Genomic DNA, 16419 nt, shown 5'->3' with positions numbered 1-16419 from the left:
CAAAGGAGTTTGTTGGAATATGTGACAAATGTCAAAGGTTTGCACCGATGATCCATCAGCCCGGAGAGCAACTTCACTTAGTCCTATCCCCATGGCCATTCGTGAAATGGGGAATGGATATCGTCGGCCCTCTTCCATCGGCCCCAGGTAAAGCTAAGTTCATTTTATTTATGACTGAATATTTCTCTAAATGAGTTGAAGCACAAACATTCGAGAAAGTGAGAGAAAAAGAGGTTATAGACTTCATCTGGGATCATATCGTATGCCGATTTGGGATACCCGCCGAAATAGTGTGTGACAATTTATCGGCAGCAAAGTGATGAAATTCCTCAAAGACCATAAGATAAAAAGGATATTATCAACACCGTATCACCCTAGTGGGAACGGACAGGCCGAATTGACAAACAAAACTATCATTCAAAATCTAAAGAAAAGGTTGAACGACACTAAGGAGAAATGGAGAGAAATCCTACCCGAAGTTTTTTTGGCGTATCGAACTACATCAAAGTCCAGTATGGGGGCAAACCCATTCTCCTTAGTATATGGTTCCGAAGCCTTGATTCCAGTCGAAGTCAGAGAACCCAGTACCAGGTTTCGATATATAACAGAAGAGTCAAATCACAAGGCTATGAATACTAGCCTCGAATTATTGGATGAAAAACGAGAAGCCACTCTCGTCCGATTGGCCTCCCAAAAGCAGCGGATCGAAAGATACTATAATCGAAGAACCAAGCTTCGCCATTTTAAAATCGGGGACTTAGTGCTAAGGAAAGTCACCCTCAGCACCTGAAATCCAAATGAAGAAAAACTGGGTTCGAACTGGGAAGGACCGTACCAAGTACTCAAAAATGTCGGTAAAGGATCCTACAAACTCGGTATTATAAACGGCGAACAACTACCAAGCAATTGGAACGTGCCACACCTCAAACGATATTATTGTTAAGGTATGATTTTCTCCCTTCTTTCATCTATATATATTCGATACTAACTCATTGCATGAGTTTAACCAAAAACATCGAGACCTCAGGTTTTAAAGTACGCGTTGCACTTTATTTTTCTTAGATCGGTTTTTATCCCAACCGGGTTTTTACGGCAAGGTTTTTAACGAGACAACAACTATATGCTACCTGAGGACATTTTAATAGTATCCAAGGCTTCTTTACAATCAACCTCGAATACTGTGGGGCTTTACCACAAAATAAATCGAGTTCGATAAGAGAAAGTTATTTCGTACCAAAGTTATATCATACAGGGTGTCGATAGGGAAAGCGTGTAAGGGCCAAATGGTCAAAACGAACCATGCTCGAATAGTTTTGCTCAAGCCCTGGCACAAAATACGAACATATGTATAATGACCTCTTTACCGATAACTCATATTTTGAAAATTTTCGTTCTGCTTCATGATTCAAATACGCTTAAGGGTCGATCACTATCGAAGGAGTTTTGAAAAAACTTACACCATAAAGCCTACGGGCTACAATACTTTGAGTTTGAGTTCGAGTTCAAGCAATCACTCACTTGACTATTAAGCCTAAGGACTATCTTACTTCGAGTTCGAGCAATCACACACTCGACTATTAAGCCTATGGGCTACATTATTTCGAGTTCGAATCACTCACTCGACTATTAAGCCTACGGGCTACTCTTATTTCGAGTTCGAGCAAACTCTCACTCGACCATTAAGCCTACGGGCTACATTACTTCGAGTTAGAATCACTAAAGCCTACGGACTACTCTTATTTCAAGTTCGAGCAAACTCCCACTTGACCATTAAGCCTACGAGCTACATTACTTCGAGTTCGAGCAAACTCTCACTTGACCATTAAGCCTACGGGCTACATTACTTCGAGTTCGAATCACTCACTCGACTAATAAGCCTACGGGCTACATTACCTCAAGTTCGAATCACTCACTCGACTAATAAGCCTAAGGGATATCTTACTTCGAGTTCGAGCAATCACTCACTCGACTATTAAGCCTACGGTCTATCTTACTTCGAGTTCGAGCAAGCACTCACTCGACCATAAAGCCTACGGGCTGCAATACTTCGAGTTCGAGTTCAAGCAATCCCTCACTCGACAATTAAGCCTAAGGGCTATATTACTTCGAGTTCGAGAAATCACTCATTCGACTATTAAGCATACGGGCTATCTTACTTCGAGTTCAAGCAATCACTTACTCGACTATTAAGCCTACGGGCTACTTTACTAAAAGTTCGAGCAAACACTCACTCAAGTAAATCCTCGAACTTATGAACACTTTCATAAGACACAAGTAAAACAAAATCTCCATTAAGTAGAAAAGAAAACAGAGACAATTTGGGAAAAGAAAAGACCTTTATATATATGTTTACAAAACGTCCGATCAGGACCTTACATGAATGATCGAAATAAGAAAAACCCTAATTATCTACGGGAGCAGTCTTTTCTCCATCAGGCTCCTCCTCACTCTGAGACCCGCTCTTGCTCCCATCATCGTCATCATCATCGTCATCATCATCATCGTCATCATCAACATCGAAGTCCAAGGCCTCATCATCGGCTTCAAGCCCTTTTGCCTTTATTATCTCTTCAGTAAGATCGAAGCCTCGAGCATGGATCACCTCGAGGGTTTCCCTCTGAGATTGGAATTTGGCAAATTTGGCAATCCAATGTGCTCGAGTTCGAGCGGTCTCGGCTACTTCTCTCGCATGCGACTGAGCGGCCTCAGTATCGGCCCGATAAAGAGCCACAAATGCGTCTGTATCGGCCTTTGTCTTTTCATCCTTGGGAAGTTCAGAAGCCAACCGATCCTCGAGCTCCTCTGTTTTCCTTTCTTGAACCAAGCTTTTCTCCTTTAGACTCTGAAGTTGATTTTCTGCCGATGATAATTGTGCTCGAGCAACCTCTTTCTCTGCAGCAAAGCGGTCCATATTTCCTTTCCATTTCAAGGCCTCTGCCTTTATCACATCGACCTCCTCACGGAACTTCCCGATCATCTAAAGCTTCTGCTGCAGCTGTGAGACCAAAAGATTAGCCATCGTTCCAGTATCAAGTCCATAGGCTTTTAATAGTGTCATTACCTGCCCGGACAGATCGATCTGATCTTGGTGAGCTTTGGCCAACTCAGCACGTAAGTCCTTGATTTCTTTTTCCCTTTGCCCTAAGAGAAGTTTAAGGGCTTTCCTCTCCTCTGTGGCCTGTTGGAGATCGGCCATGTATTGACGTTGCTCATCTCGAGATCGAGAACATGCTTCTCAATGAGCTACCACGGCCTACGAAGAAAGAAGAAACAAAGTAAGAAAAGAAAAACAGACATAAGAGATAATACCAACAAAATAATTTAAGGCTTACCTGATTCAAAACTTGCTGCACTCCGTAAAAAAAATATGATGCATCACTAGTGCCGGCAGCGTCCTCGACACCGGTAAACAGATCACAAAAAGGATCTTCTCCCTCATGAGGCCTGTCTATTCGAGGGCCCCCAAAGCTTGGGCTTCCCGAATCGCCCCTTCGGAAAAAGCAGGGAAGGTGGGAGAGTCTTCGATTACTACTGCCCCAAGTGAGTCATTTGGGGCATTCTCTTCAGTTCGAAAAGATTCAGGGAGAGCCCCTTCAGACATATCCCCCATCCGTTGGCTTCGATGGGAAGCATCCTCGATCTCCAACGACTCGGGGACTCTGCTAGAGTCTTTCTCCGATTTATCCTCAGTTCGAGGAAGAGCTTTATAAACCACCATCGATCCAGCTGCTTGTGGAACGTCGGTGGTCTTCTTCGATCGGGCCACCAGTACAGACCCGTCGTCTTCCTCTTCATCATCTTCATCCCTTAGACGTTGAACCGATTCTAAGGTCAAAGGTATGGTATTCTTCCTTGACTTACGAGTCGACCTTGCCTTCGGTTTTGGATTTTCGGAAGTGAAGGCCCTTTTTCTCTTATTTCCCCCCGCCGGTTTAGAAACCGGGTCCGAGGCTTCTTCCTCGCCGGGCAGGGGCCTCAAAACCGCATCTCTGCCCAGGCCTGCACACAAGAAAATCGGTTGAATATGTGGAAAATATTTCGTTCGAACTCTCAAAACATAAGAAATAGGCTTGCCATGATTCTTGGCCTCCCATCAGCCCTTTGCTAAATCACGCCATGAACGTTCGGCGTATGTGGAGGTCGAAGCCAGGGCCAGTACCCAGCTCTTAAGATCAGGAATGACACCGGGCTTCCAAGGAACCGCTACATCACAAAAGAGATATCAGCAAGAAAGGAACAAGGAGACAATGCGATAGGGAATAAATAGCATAATTACACTTACGCTTCATATTCCATTCTTCAAGGAATGGCATCTTTTCGGCAGGGATCAGGTCCGAAGTCTTCACTCGAACGAACCTGCCCATCCAACCTCGATCCTTGTCCACGTCTATGCTCGAAAAAAGTACCTTGGTAGCCCAGCGTTGAAGTTTTATTAATCCACCTCGAAAGAGGCGGGGACTATACAATCTAATAAGATGATTGAGGGTGAAAGGCATCCCCTCGATCTTGTTTGCAAAGAAACGAATCAGGATAACGATCCTCCAAAAGGAAGGATGAATCTGACCTAGAGTTATTCGGTATTGACGATAAAAATTGATGATAACAGGGTCGAGAGGCCCTAATGTAAAAGGATAAGTATACACACTAAGGAACCCTTTCACGTGGGTGGTAATATCTTCATCGGGAGCCGGAATTACCACTTCCTTGTTATCCCAGTTGCAATCTATCTTTAACTGAGCAAGATACTTGTTGGTTATCGAGCACAAATACATCGATACTGGCTCATATTGACCAAGAACCAACGAGCCCTTATCGACCTTAAAATTGGAGGTGAGAAGATATGTTCCGGTAACAAACTCCTCAGGCCGTGGCTCCACTGGTGTTTTATCGGCGGCGGGCTGTGGAGAAGAAGCCTCTTCTTTTTTAGGGACGTTTTTTGATATTTTCACCATTTTTTGAATTTAGAAGAAAAGAATAAAGAAGATGTGGTGTTTCAAAGAAAGAATTTGGAGTAAAAACCATAGAAGGAAAATTTCGCACTTAATTCAGAAGGTATGTGAGAATGCTTAGGAAATTTTGAGATTAGAAGATGTAAAAGTGATTAATGGTAAAAGAAGGGGATATTTATAGGCTGAGCAGTGGTAGTCCAATATCCGTAATGGCCAACCATCGTCTGACATGCATTAAATATCTCGGTAAACTAAACCGATGGGATAACTATCGTGTACGTCACAATCAGATTCGATGCACACGTTAGTATATATCTAATCATGCTGTTAAAAAATCATATAATTTCTCGTTACATTCTTCCCGAGAAACGCAGGGACTATCTGTATATGGTCAAAACCGATTAGTCTGTCATATGGACTGGTCGGTATGATAATACTTTGATCGAAGGGCGGCTTCGTAATACCATGTCGAGATCTGAACTCAGGTCATCAAGCTCTGAGTTCTAGGACTAATCAATGACAAGCTTGGTATCATTATCGAGCTCGTATCCAAATCGAACTATGGGGCGAGGTGAAATTATCGAGCCTAAGATGCATAGGCCGTCCGACACCGACCCCGAATCAGTACCAGACTCCGAGTCAGAATCGAGCTCGAGTCAAGATTGAGAGCTCGAGTCAATATCGAGCTCACAGACAAGAGCCGTTGCAACTGCATTAGGAGAGAGAATCTTTGCAGAAATTAGGGAAAAGCTAGTTTCTCATGGGTTCCCCACTATGTATTTTTTATTATATCTAAAGTAGGATCTCCCACTATAAATGGGGATGATTGTTGTTTCTGTGAGGACATTCACACATTGTAGAAAAAGATTATTCATTATATTGAAAGATCAATCCTTTGAGCTCTCTTACTTCATTTATTTCCTCTTTTCAACAGTTTTTATCTTTCGTCCTTATAGTCAAGATTGGATATTTCTATTTCTCTTTACAATTTATATCAAGTTATACCACATACCCTTAGAACTACGTACAAATTCAACTCTATCTGATTTTTTGGGTAAATAATATTGGTGTTTTCCATGAAAAATAAGCTTTACCTAATACTAACAAAGCTAGAGTATAAATTTTATGTTGAACTCTGATTTCTATCTAATCCTTGGTGGATAGAGTTACCCGATACTTGTACCACATAAAATTAGTCAGATACGACATGAACAGTTATTTTCTACTTATATCTAGTTGAGTTGCTTACGTACAACAGCTTTACATAATTGGAATCCAGAGTGAATATATCAACATCCAACGTAACAAGAAGATTTTAGGAGGTTAGATAAATGGAAGGTGGAAAATCTTTAATTTCTTAAGCATTAATTTGTTGCGTAATTAATGTATATATAATATAAGGGTTTTGGTATATATAATATACCATACTCTCTATATTATATATATAAGGTCAACTCGCATATAGCGGGAGCTTAGTGTATTGGACTGCCCTTATAATATAAGGATTTTGTCATAAGGCAAGTTGAAGGTGTAAAGTTAAACCATACTCTCTATCAATGTCTCAACTTGTTATTATATTTAAAAGTAAATCTCAAGTGGTGGACAATGATGTTCGTTAAACAAGATTTGTCGGCAGAAAAAGTTACATGTACTGCAGGTTCCTCTAGACAACAAGCTTCCTTCTTTTTAACTTTTCTCTTTTAGTTTCTTTCTATTTCATATATATATATATATATATATATATATATATATATATATATATATATATATATGATGTTTCTTTCAATGAGGAAAGCTCGGAATAGAGCCAAATGAGGTGAAAGTCTCACGTACGCTTCTCTAAAGAGTGAGTTTGGCGACCTACTGGAGCTTCAACCTTCTGTCTTCTAAACTTTTGAAAACTTTCTTCAAAATCTCATTTCTCATATATTTCTCATATGATAGGTTATGTGTGCCATTTTATATTTTGATGATAAAAAACTTTATGATAAGAATCAGATCGGAAACCTGTTACACATTCTCAAGGTGCCAAAGCACAACAAATTTTAAATCGGGCACAAGATCCAACAACTAGAGTCAAAGAGACGACGGAGGGAACAAATGGACATTAGTTCCTTTGCTGACTGTACCAGTCAACTTCTCACAGTTGTAAAGTCGCTGCAACTATTTCTCTGCACACACGCAACAGTGTGAACAGTGCAACAGTCACTTTATGGAGCATGCCTTGTACCGGATAATTGCTTGCATCATCCAAGTGATATTACTTGGATATTATTATCATGAAGCAATGAAGAAAACACACACTTGCACATCCGAGAATTAATCAAGTTTCCTCTCAAGTGTGTTGTCATATTGCAAGTGACTTTCTAGCCTCAAGAACAAAGAACAACATAACGAAAGACCAGTTTCCAACATTGTGTTATTATATGTCCTTAGTTGTATTGCACCTTTATTAAAGTGATTTACTTGTAATTCCTATTTAACTTAGTTAGAAGCATTGTGTAAGAAACTATTTATAAAACCATAAACCTTGTGTTTGTATCTTGGCTAGAGTTAGTCGAGTTGTGAGCTTTGTAATAAGAGTTATTACAAAGAGACTTGTAATAGAATTATTACAAGTGAGTGAGGGATTAAGAGTTTAATTCCTAGGTTATAATAGGTTGTAATCTATAAGTTGCTCGGTTAGTGAAGTTGAAATCCTACGAGTGTAGGTCGTGGTTTTTAATTCCGTGAGTTAGGAGTTTTCCACGTAAAACTCTGCTGTGTCATTTACTTATCTCTTATTATGTGTATTCTATGGGAACTGATAGAGAACCAGTTTCTCTATACAGTTTGGTGGACCCTAAGTTTCTATCATCATAGTCATAGTAATATACCTGTTAATCGGGCCGGGCTGGCCCGTTTACAATCCGGTTCGACCCGGTTCATCCCGATTCTGTAGCGTTTGGGGGTGGGCTGAGACGGGTTGAGCGGGGAGCGGGTTTTAGACGAAAAGTTTTTGGATACCTGTGCACCGGAACCCGCTTAGCCCGGTAACCCATTAACGGGTTTTTAACGGGCCACAGCCCGGTCCAGCCCAGTTTCTGTTACAATTTTTTAAAAAAAATATTTTCTGGACCGTTGCCAACGATCAAATTCAAAAATGACCGTTGGCCAACGACCCTTTTTTGCAGAAATGGCCATTTCGGCTTACCCCCCTTAAGAAAATAGCCCCCCACCCCTAATATTTGATAAATTATAATTTTTACCTTTTAAAAACTATAAATAGCCCACCATCTTCTTCATTTTTCTCACAATTCACTCTCTTACTACTCTAATTCTCTCTCAATTCTCTCTTGATAATATTGATTATTGTTCTTAAATTCTCAATTACTTATTATTTCAAGTTTCATCAAATATTTAGTTTAGCCATTACAAAATTATTATTATCAAATATCAAGTATTCAAGTGAAGTGTGGTATCAAGTATCAACTATCAAGTATCGGTCTATCAATTGAAGTTTGATTTTTTTATATCAAATTTAGTGCGGCATCCGGAATCCCGATACACTCGTTCCATCTCTTTCTCTTCTTTGGTGTACACTTATTTTATTATTTAGAATTATTAATTTAATTTACATAATAAATATATTTAGAGCAGCCTGGTAATGCTTGTCAAACTCAAAATATTAGGGGTGGAGATCGTGGTAATAAAAGTAGGCCTCCCCTCCCTATTAAGAAGAATCGAAGATTAAGAAGTAAGTGTTGGAATTTTTTTGACAGACTAGAAGAAGATAAAAATTATGTAAGATATAGAATTTATAAGGATATTTATAAACATGAGACCGGTAAGGGAGGGGGAACGACTCAACTTCATAGGCACATAGTAGAGCACCACCCTCTTGATTGGGGAGTAGATGAGGAAGATGGGCAACAAAAACTTAACCCGGATACTGGGGGGATTAATGGGTAAATACAATATTAAGAAAGATCGGGAAGAATTAGCTAAAATAATTTTTTAGGTTGTTTACCTTTTAGTTTTGTTGCTTTACCATATCTTGTTACTTATATTCAAAGAATTTATAACCCTTTATTTAAAGGTATTCCTAGAAGTACTTGTAAAGTTGATATCTTTAGGCGTTTTGGACAATATCAGACATATATACGGTATTTGTTCGCCAGTCTTTCTTGTAGAGTTTCTCTTACTTCTGATATTCATCGTGCTGTAAATGGAAATGATTATTTGACTGTTACATGCCATTGGATAGATGATAATTTTTGTACGCAAAAACATATTATTGCTTTTAAATATAATGAAGATCAAAGTCATACTGGTGCATTTATAAGTAATACTATCCATAAAGTTGCTATATTTTATAATATTGCAGAAAAAGTTATGTGTATGTCATTTGATAATGCTTCTAACAATAATGCTGCTATTACAATATTAAAATTGCATCTATAACCACCACTCCCTGAAATATTTCATGTTAGATGTGCATGTCATATTTATAACTTGATTGTGAAGAGTGACCTTGAATTATTTAGAGATGATATCACTTTAGTTAGAAGAGATGTTGGTGTAATTCAAGAAAATAATAGAAGTTCTAGATTAAATACATTTAAGGAAAAATGTGTACACTATGGACTAAAACCAAGACTCATGCCTGAAGAAATAGTTATTAGATGGAATTATACTTATTTATGCTTAAAATATTGTTATAAATACAGAATGCCTATAACTAAAGTTGCTAATTCTCATTGTATTGATCCTAGCCGTTTGTTAACATATAAAACTTGGGATGTCATTGAAGATGTTGTAAAATTTTTACAAAAATTTTATGTGGCTACACTTGAGTTTTCTGGGGTTTATTATCCTACAATTGCAAATGGTTTAGTTCATATTGCTGAAATTTCTCTTACTACATAATTTAAAGAAGAAAGAAGGATATACTTCTGTTGTTGAATCTATGCTAGATAAGTTTAAAAAATATTTCTACCTAATTCCCTCTATTTACCTAATTGGTGCTATTTTAAACCTTTCTATCAAAATGGCCACTTGTCGCCAATTAATCATTGCTTTATATTCTTTTATGGATATTGGACCAACTGAAACTCATGATATTGACACTTGTATTTCTGATCTACACAAATATTTACAAACTTTATATAATTATTATCCTAATATTGTTGATGCTTCTTCTACTATAGATGCAAATATTCCTTCTAGTTCAGTTTCAACATCTGGGACCGGTGCTTTGGATGATAATGATGGTGTTGAAGATTATTTGATTTGGTCTACACTAGGAAAGCATCAACAAACCAGTAGACGGAATATTGATGAACTCCAATTCTACTTGCAAAAGTCAGCAGAGCCCCGCACAAAGGAATTTCTACCGCTGGGTTGATGGATGAGCAATCAAATCAATTTCTTGTTCTTTCGTCCATGGCTCGAGACGTGGTAAATGTGCCGATTTCAACAGTCGCATCAGAGAGCGCATTTAGCCAAGCAAGGCAGCAACTAGGAGATACCCATCATTCATTGGGCAGCAACGCTTTGGAAATTCTAGTGTGCTTCAGAGATTGGATAAGATCAGAACGATGAAATCAAGGGCGTGACGAGGTAGATGAAGCGGACAACCAAAAAATTAGAGATATAATGGTTTATGGTTCTGATTCAACCAATGTCGGAAATCAAGAACCTCATGTTGACATGGATGAACTTACAAAAATGATGCAAAGCATGTGATGTACTATTTCTTATTTTTTATAATTGTTGTAAACTTTTAATTTGCAAGTTCAAAAATAAAAAAATTAAAAAAGAACTTGCAAATTAATTTGAAGTATTATATATTATTCAATAAAAATATCAAATGAAAGCTTTCGAAGCTTGATCCTTATATATTGCCTATTGATCTTATTAAATAATTTTTTGTAACCACTTACTTTCAAATTTTAAAATTTTAATATTCAAATTTCAAATTTAAAACTTTAAACTTCAAAGTTTAATACTAAGCCTTAAAAGTTTGCAAACACTTAAGTATCAATAACATTGAATAAGAAAAATAAAATTTACTTTTAAAAAAAATAGCCCGGCCCGGTTCGGACCCGTTAAGCCCGAACCCGGACGGGCCCAAAAAAAGCCGAAAATGTACAACCCGCTAATAACCTGCTAATTCGACCCGCTAACTAGCCCAGAACGTTAAATGGACGGGCTAGTTTGTTTTGTGTACAGCCCGTCCCAGCCCGCCCGTTAAACACCCATACATAGAACTACAACTTATGAATGATTTCAATCAGTAAAATTCTTTGGACATATGTTGGAGTGATTTCAATAAGTAAAATTAAATGGTTTTGTAATAATGGTACTACTATTTATGTTCTCTTTTTCTTAAAATTACTGAGTATTCCGTCATTTTACTATATATATTATACTCTTATGCTCTATTTTTAGTCATTTTTGTGTGCACATATGTGACATGAGTTAACTATGCTGGACTTCTTCTTGCTTATTATTTGTGAATATCCTTTTTATGATGCCAAAAAGGGGGAAAATTAATTGAAAGGGGGAACAGATTCAAGGGAAAGTGGAACAGGTTCAGGGGGAAGTATAGAAAATATTGTATGGCATTCTGGTTCTCAGGGGGAACTTCAATTATAAGTTTGTCATCATCAAAAACGGGGAAACTGATAAGTTATGTGTGCCTTTTTATATTTTGATGATGAAAAATTTTATGATAAGAACCAGATCGGGAACTTGTTACACATTCTCAAGGTGCCAAAGCACAACAAATCTCAAATCGGGCACAAAATCCAACAGCTAGATTCAAAGAGACGACAGAGGGAACATATGGACATTAGTTCCCTTGCTGACTGTACCAATCAACTTTTCACAGCTGTAAAGTCACTGCAACTGTTTCTCTGCACACACACAACAGTGTGAATAGTGCACCAGTCACTTTATGGAGCATGCCTTGTACCGGATAATTGTTTGCATCATCCAAGTGACATCACTTGGATATTATTAACATGAAGCAATAAAGAAAACACACACTTGCATATCTGTGAATTAATCAAGTTTTCTCTCAAGTGTGTTGTCATCTTGCAAGTGACTTTCAGGTCTTGTGAGCACCTAATTTTTGACTATATATAAAATTTTTACCATTTTTGTTTTTTAGTATTTAAATAGTTTTAAATTTAATTTTGATATTTTAACTTTTATATTATTTTTATTAGTAGGCTTTATTATAGAATATGTAATATTTTTAACAAAGTCTATTACGTAGAGGGCGAAAGAATTTATTTGAATCACATACCAAATCTAATAAAATTACCTCATACCTTCCCTACACTATATCTTTGTCCCATCACCCACCTAATACACTATTCACGTGTCACATCTCACTCCCTTTTATTATTCCCTTGTCATATCACCCACCTACTACACTATTCATGTGTCATTATTCCTTGTCCCATAGTTTATTTTCAATATTCCTCCTCTCATCTTTTCTTAATATATGTACACACACAAAAAAAAAAAAAAGACCGGATGGACCTCCTTCTTCCCCAAGCAAAAAATGTACCAAACCTCCATTAATACCTACCTCTTTGATGCCAAAAAAATTAGTCAAAATCCAGCATTCTTTTAGCTACAAAAACCAACTGAAACTACCCCCCAAAATATAGCAAAAAATAGCCACGAATCTCACCCTGAATTTCAGCAAAAGACAGCCCGAAATTACAGCAAAAGCTGCCCAAATATGCGGCAAAATAGCTGCAAAACGTACCTCCATTAATGCCAGTTTTTATCTTCAAAACTGCCACAAAAAAGTAGTGATTCTCCATAAAAAACCAGCTCTCAAACATCACAAAACCAGCAGGAAAAAGCCACTCTTGGTCGCTAAAATCTGAGTGAAAACAGTCCGAAAAAAGTTCCCGACGAGGTCTTGGTTCGAAGTTCCGGTGTACAGTCAGTTATGAGTTGATGACGAAGGTCTCATTTTTGTTTCTGGATGTCTTCACTTTGAACGAGATTATGTATGAGTCGAAGATTTTTTCTTATCAATATATTTGAAAATCGTTGCATATTCAAGGTTCGTTTCCATGCTCTTATCAGTATTTCCATCAAAGTTTCATGTTTGGAATTATCGGTGTGATTATGTGGTATGTTTAACTGTTGAATCAATGTGAAAGTTTGAGTGATTTATTGCTCTCTGTTTCATCAACGACAAATGCTACTGTATTTTGAATCAATCTTTTACTAAGTACATATCTTGTTTAATAGTTATTCTTGTCAAGTGGGGTTCTTATGACTTTATGTTGGGTGTGAGTATTAATCATGAATTAGAAAAGTCAAATGAGCTATTGTTTGATTTTGTAGAGATCACGTTGGAGTTTATCATGAGCTTTTATTTTATTTCATTAATTTTCTTCATCAAGAATTAAGTATAGATAAAATAGAATGAATAAGTAGGATTTATTTACTTGTCGCATTATCTCACTATACCCGGCATAATTGATACCTCTAGTAATCTTTAATAATCAATCTTACATTTTCCGTAATTCTACCCCGTAACCTTTGAGCCTCACAATAATCCCAAACTTAGCAAATAATTAAACAACTTTGAATAACATAGTGTGCATTAGGTGTGGCCAATAATAGATTATCGTGACTATGGGTACGGTTCCGTGACATAATCATGGTACATAATTCCAAATCCGAGTGCACGCTTGTGTAACTTGACCTTAACTGTAAAGTCATAATAAAATTATAACGTTATTTATAATGTAATTTTGTCCTTCAATAAATAATAAAGCAATGAAAGCGGACATAGGTAAAACATGAAAGCCAATAAAATATAATTTATTGAAAAATAATTCAAGCCAAATTTAATCAATAAAAGTGACTGTGCTAAAATCACGGAACTCGAAAATGCCTAACACCTTCTTCCGGGTTAACAGAATTTCTTACCCGGTCTTCTGTATTCGCGGACCGTATAAATAGAGTCAATTTCTTCGATTTGGGATTTAAAATACACCGCTGACTTAGGACACCATAAATTATTTCAAGTGGCGACCATGAATTAAATAAATAATTCCATTTTGATTAATGTCATTTTAATTGAAAAATCTCACCCCCCACTATCCCCTCGGGATAAGGAGGTGTGACAGCCATGGCGACTCTGCTGGGGAACTAATGAGAATTCGAGCTTGTACATGTTGACTTTTTTCCGGCTTTATTAATTTTGTATATACTGTGATTTTATTTGGGCTTAATGTGCTACTTGTCTGCTTTTTTCCGCTTTGATATTGTTTAACTGTACATATAAATTATCTTCTCTCGCACCCTCTCTGAGTCCTCTTGATATTAAAATTGGGCATTTGCTTGACATAGCCCACTTTCTTTGAGATAGCCGAGGTGCTTGTCACTCGGTGAAGGATTTGAGTCACACATGTTTTAGGCGGGGAGTACCACCAGCTAAGCCGAAAAGTAATACTATCGGTACGCTGACCCTCCTCGACTCGAGTTTGTCCGCCCGAGTAAGCCAGTCTAGATACCTTCTCCACTAGGATTTAAACCTAAAAGAACAAACCTCATGCCAGATATCCCTAGTAGGTTCGCTTTATTTGTATCACGTTCATTTGACTTAGCGAAACTTGGCACAGGGGTCGGGTCCGTATAAGACAAGTATCCTCTTTGAAACCATCATGTTCACTTATGTGCTACTTGCTACATCATTTGGAAGGCTTTCTTGCTTTGTTGACCGACTTTAGAAAATTAGTTGAGCGGAATTATAAAAAAAAATACTCCTTGTTTAGTACAAATAATCTATTTTTTTTATAGATTTTTTAGTAGTCTGGCGTGAGGTGTAAAGATTAATTTTCATAAAAATTAAAAAGAAAAAAATATTCGTTTTGACCAAACTACGCGGGTCTGATTCTCATCGAATGTGAGATACGTAGGCAAACCTCATCAGTTCCGGCCCCCAATTTTCAAAAATCCGAAAAGATATTTTCCTTTAATTCATTCTTTAGAAGTTATTTTTTTAGACCAAAAATTCAAAAATATTTTCTTCCTTTTTTAAAAAAGTCTTTCTCCCAAAATTTAAAAAAAAAATAAAATCAAAATTCAAAAATATTTTCTTTCTTCTTTATAAGTCTTTCTTTTGGAAATTAAAAAAATTCAGTTTATTTTCTTTATTCCTGATCTTCCCGAACTACACAAGATCTGATTCATGTTCTCACATGAAACGTAGGCAACCCACATCGGGTTCGATCGACCATTTTAAAAAATAACTCTATAATAATAAGGACCGACTGAGTCCATTCTAACGTGTCTCTTATTTTGAATTGTAAAGAAAGTTTGAGGTGGTCGGTTTGTAAAAAGCTGGCAACACAAGATCCAGGGAAAAAAATGCCTTTTACAACTTATATCGAAGTTGTTACAAGTGCTCAAGAGAATCAAGGTCAGAGGGATCAACAAGAGTCTACTGTGGTTGAGGAAAATAAAGTACTGAAGCAGCAAATGACTAAAATGTGTCAAGCATGGGCCGATGGCAAAGGACCGCCTTTTTCTATTCATGGTTTCCCAGAGTTCACATCCATCTCGATAACTACCATTTCGGTTTCATTATTTGATCAACCCTATCCACCTGAGTTCTGTCTTTATCCCAACTGTACGACTACAGCTGAAACTTTTGTTGCGCGCTCCCAAAGTGTGCCATTGACAACCAATTAGACAACCACTACTGTTATGCCCGTCTTCACCATCCCACAGCCGACGGTGGTACAGAGGAAAACTCACGAGTCATAATTTGCTACCCAGCAAGAAAAATACCACTCTCTTAAGTACCACTCGTACCTATTTGATCTTCCTACAAAGATTGAGAAGCCTGCCAAAGATGGCACAGGAAGAAATGACCCAAAGAATAAAAAGCTTAGAACAACAGTTGAAAAACATGTTCGTTTGTCACTTGGTTTCAAGACTCCCAAATTTGAAAAGTATGATGGACATGGAGTGTTACACCCCATGTTTTCGTACGTGGAAGTATGCCATAAGTAAATTGATATAAGCTCGGAAATGAGATGTTACATCCCACATTTTTGTACGTTAAAGTTTCGTCGTAAGTTAATCGACGAATGTTCGGGAATGAGATTATTTGGAAATTATAAGCATTATGCTACTTCAAATAAGTAATGAGTAAATTCGTGAAGGTGAGAGGGTAAGCAAATCGAAGTAAATAAATTTCGTCGAAGTTTGAAATTTTGAGATAAAATACGGTCCAAGCTACAATACCCCGTATTTATGGACTAGTGTCATACAAGGTACACATGACCATAATAGTAAGATGTACGAAGTGTGTTAAAAGTAAGTAGTATTTTAAGTAATTTGAGATAATTCCTACTTATGTGGATAATTGGGTAATTATTGATTAATGAAGATTAACAAATTAATTAAAGAAATGGTGGATAATTATTGAGGTGGACTCAAT

The 16419-nt window shown here is 37.3% G+C and overlaps 1 protein-coding gene across 1 annotated transcript; it reads right to left on the bottom strand.

Annotated features, from left to right (window-relative positions):
* Positions 1-2401: 2401 nt before the first annotated feature.
* Positions 2402-2977, bottom strand: LOC138903183 (KNR4/SMI1 homolog). Its single transcript, XM_070191112.1, has one exon. The coding sequence runs from the start codon at positions 2975-2977 to the stop codon at positions 2402-2404; it is 576 nt and encodes a 191-aa protein (XP_070047213.1).
* Between the last annotated feature and the right edge of the window lie 13442 nt (positions 2978-16419).

The sequence above is a fragment of the Nicotiana tomentosiformis genome, chromosome 12 (genome assembly GCF_000390325.3).
Source record: "Nicotiana tomentosiformis chromosome 12, ASM39032v3, whole genome shotgun sequence".
Classification (NCBI taxonomy): domain Eukaryota; kingdom Viridiplantae; phylum Streptophyta; class Magnoliopsida; order Solanales; family Solanaceae; genus Nicotiana; species Nicotiana tomentosiformis.
The sequence above is the reverse complement of the archived record's forward strand: the minus strand, read 5'-3'. Positions and strand labels throughout refer to the sequence as shown.

Bases quoted from the DNA above. Each gene is read 5' to 3' on its own strand.
- LOC138903183 (XM_070191112.1), bottom strand. From the start codon at position 2,977: ATGATCGGGAAGTTCCGTGAGGAGGTCGATGTGATAAAGGCAGAGGCC.